General features: G+C 54.7%; 1 protein-coding gene across 1 annotated transcript; it reads left to right on the top strand.

Moving 5' to 3' along the window:
- Nucleotides 1-1,338: 1,338 nt before the first annotated feature.
- Nucleotides 1,339-3,312, top strand: GPR6 (G protein-coupled receptor 6). Its single transcript, XM_008158013.3, has 2 exons — nucleotides 1,339-1,433; nucleotides 2,056-3,312. Exon 2 carries the CDS (start codon nucleotides 2,075-2,077, stop codon nucleotides 3,188-3,190), a length of 1,116 nt encoding a protein of 371 aa, XP_008156235.2. The 5' UTR covers nucleotides 1,339-1,433; nucleotides 2,056-2,074; the 3' UTR covers nucleotides 3,191-3,312.
- Nucleotides 3,313-3,670: the final 358 nt, after the last annotated feature.

The following is a 3,670-nucleotide window of genomic DNA, read 5'->3' on the forward strand; positions in this document are numbered from 1 at the left end:
GTTTTGTGTGGTTCTTTTTTCTTCATTTTTGGACCTCTGGAGCTAGAGGCAAAATGAAGCCAGGGGGTGAGGGGTGGGGAGGAGATTCAGGGAGAAGTGGGGAAATGACCAATAACAAATATTATCTATTTTCACTTTGCCTAGAGCATGTCACCCTGAAAATCATGGCTGTGGCCTCAATATAATGTCATCATGTCAATGTGCAATCATTTATTTTAGAGCCTTAGATGGAGCTAACTATTTGAGCTTTTGCCCAAGTACAGCTATCAGAGATTCTGGATGATTTAAAAAGAAGAAGAAGTCTACTATTTGTATTTTACTAACAAAATAACTTTAAACTAAAAAGGGTAATTTATCTGGGCTGAAAAAAACTCTTGCCTACTGAAGTCTGATGCGGCTGAGTTATCACTATTTTTGTCCTGCAATTGGTTTTATCGAGTACTAACTAGTATGGCAAAGTCTTTTGCCAGGAAAGTAAATCACATTTTTCTGTTTTCTTGTATTCCAACAAGACATAAACCTGGTCTTTAATTAAAGAGCACTATCAGCTTCCGGAATTGGGAAACATTGGGCTGAGAAGATCATGGTGAAACCTACTGTGTAGAGTTCAAAAGATAGTGGGAGAGAGAGAAAGGGAGGGAGAAAGAGAGGCATTGCACAGGTAACCTTTAAAAGAAGAGATTGTTTTCCTCAAATGTCCCATCTTCTCTTGGTTCCCCACAACTCTGCATATGTCCTCTGACTCTACTCGACACACTGTTCTGCAGATACCCTTTAAAAAGAAAGCTGACCCCTCTGCACACACACCACCCAATTAATTCCTTCCCCCAAAGAAGTATTATTTTTTTCAAGGTAGCAACTCTGCCTTCAGACCTCCCTGCCCCAATGTCCCCCTTCCCCGGGGCTTCTTATTCGCCTGGCCCCCTTGGTGACCTTTGACTCTTAATTTTGCTGCCTGGCCAATGCAACTCCAGTGTCACCCCTTCCCTCCCACCTCACCCTCTTTCCCAGCCTCAAAGTCTTCTTCATTCCTTTCTATGTCTCCTTCTTTTTCCCCCCATTTCATTCCTGGAGGCTCTGGACTAGAGGCAGCCAGCCACTCCTGCATCTCCTCCCTCCTTGAAACCTCTGAGTCGCCCTCATTTGGGGAGACAAGGAAGGGGTGGTGATGGGCGGTGAGGAAAGCGAATGCGGAGCTAGGAGCCTGACGTCACCGCACCCTGCCTGTCAATCTCCAACGGGGCGCGCTGCTCGTAACCGCCTGTTCTGCCACTGACTGTGTCTCACTCTCCCGGGCTTCCGCGCAACCACTGGAGCCCAGCGCTCCTCTCTGGCCGCTTCGCAGGCATCGACTCTGGCCGCTCTGGGGACGCAGCCGGGCGCCCCACCACAGCGCTCATGGTCACAGACTTTCTGAAGCCCTGACTCTCCAGGTGAGCAGCCCAGCTCGCTAGAGGAACTTTGAGGGTGTGGGGAGGGGAAGCAGTGAAGGATAGCCCGGGGATGAGTCCTTCCTAATACGGAGAAATGGAGCCAAACTTGACCCCCACACGTTTCCCCTGCCTAGACACCCCAACTTCTCTTTCCCCAAAGCCTCCTTTCCAGGGTTCTCTGTAGCTTCCAGGACCGCTGGGCTCCGCATGCAGAAACTTAGCTTTCAGCACCGCGGACAGCGACTCTGCTTCCCAGCTTAAGCGAACACCCTGGACCCGCTGACCCAGAGCCCGAGCGGGGACTCGCCCAGGCCCCACACCCTTAGCTCGGTGCAGGCGGATGCGTGTGCAGATGCAGTCACCCTCACGGGATTAATCTGTGTGCGTGTGAGTGCATGTTATCCGTGTGTGTATCTATGCAAGAGCTCAGATATCTGTGAGAGCACCCGTGTACGTTCCACTCACCCATTCAATAGGTATTTGTGGCTCTCAATCACTGCTTCCTCGCTCAGCTTTGGGGCCCGGGGTGGGATGGGCAATATGAGCGGGACACCTGCGCCCGGGGAAGTTCCCTGGAAGCCCGAACCGCACACCTGATGCTCACTGTCCCTTCTCCACGCAGGGTGCAGTGTCCAGCCGCAATGAACGCGAGCGCCTCTTCGCTCAACGAGTCCCAGGTAGTGGCAGTGGCGGTCGAGGGAGCGGCGGCGGCTGTGGCCACGGCGGCGGCAGGAGCGCGGGACAGCGGTGACTGGGGGCAGCCCGCAGGGGCAGCGGCGGCGGCGGCGGCGGCGGCGCTAGGAGGCGGGGGCGTGGCGAACGGGTCGCTGGAGCTGTCTTCGCAGATGTCCGCGGGACCGCCTGGGCTGCCGCTGTCCGCGGTGAATCCCTGGGATGTGTTGCTGTGCGTGTCGGGGACGGTGATTGCGGGAGAAAATGCGCTGGTAGTGGCGCTCATCGCGTCCTCCCCGGCGCTGCGCACGCCCATGTTTGTGCTGGTGGGCAGCCTGGCCACGGCCGACCTGCTGGCCGGCTGCGGACTCATCCTGCACTTCGTGTTCCAGTACGTGGTGCCCTCGGAGACGGTGAGCCTGCTCACAGTGGGCTTCCTCGTGTCCTCCTTTGCTGCCTCGGTCAGTAGCCTGCTGGCCATAACCGTGGACCGCTACCTGTCCCTCTACAACGCGCTCACCTACTACTCGCGGCGGACCCTGCTGGGCGTGCACCTTCTGCTCGCTGTCACCTGGACCCTCTCCCTGGGCCTCGGGCTGTTGCCGGTGCTCGGCTGGAACTGCCTAGCGGAGCGTGCCACCTGTAGCGTGGTGAGCCCTCTGACGCGCAGCCACGTGGCGCTGCTCTCCGCGACCTTCTTTGTGGTCTTCGGCGTCATGTTGCACCTGTACGTGCGCATCTGCCAAGTGGTCTGGCGCCACGCACACCAGATCGCCCTGCAGCAGCACTGCCTCGCGCCACCCCACCTGGCCGCCACCAGAAAGGGCGTGGGGACGCTGGCCGTGGTGCTGGGCACTTTCGGCCTCAGCTGGCTGCCCTTCGCCATATACTGCGTGGTGGGCAGCCGCGAGGACCCGGCTGTCTACACCTACGCCACTCTGCTGCCCGCCACCTACAACTCCATGATCAATCCTATCATCTATGCCTTCCGCAACCAGGAGATCCAGCGTGCCTTGTGGCTCCTGTTCTGTGGCTGTCTCCAGTCCAAAGTGCCCTTCCGCTCCAGGTCTCCCAGTGAGGTCTGAAGGCCCCCTCCGTCCTCTCACCAACACCACACCCCCCAACAAGCCAGCCTATGGTGAGCTTCTCGGTGCCTGCTGATGAACTCTGAGATCCCAATAGTGTGACCCTGAGTTTGGAAAGAAAGAGAGAATAAACATGCACACAACAAATTCACGAGGATAAAGAAGTTTGGTGGCACTTTACATATACAGTGTATACACGTGTACATATATATACAAATTATTTGTATCTTCTGGAGGTGTTCAGGATGTGGACTTTTCTGGCCTGTGAGAAAACTAACAAAAGATGTGGTTGTATACTCAAATAGTACATCACATTTGTCAAGTGAACACATTCCAATACTGCTTAATTACAGCACTTCATTGTTAGCTGCTGAGCTGCCAAAACAGTGTTGCCATTTACAAGGGCAGGGGAAGGAGGGTAAAGGGTGTATTTTTGTTGTATGTGATGATATTTTGCTGCATATGCATCAGTAAATTACA

The sequence above is a fragment of the Eptesicus fuscus genome, chromosome 10 (genome assembly GCF_027574615.1).
Source record: "Eptesicus fuscus isolate TK198812 chromosome 10, DD_ASM_mEF_20220401, whole genome shotgun sequence".
Taxonomy (NCBI): Eukaryota; Metazoa; Chordata; class Mammalia; order Chiroptera; family Vespertilionidae; genus Eptesicus; species Eptesicus fuscus.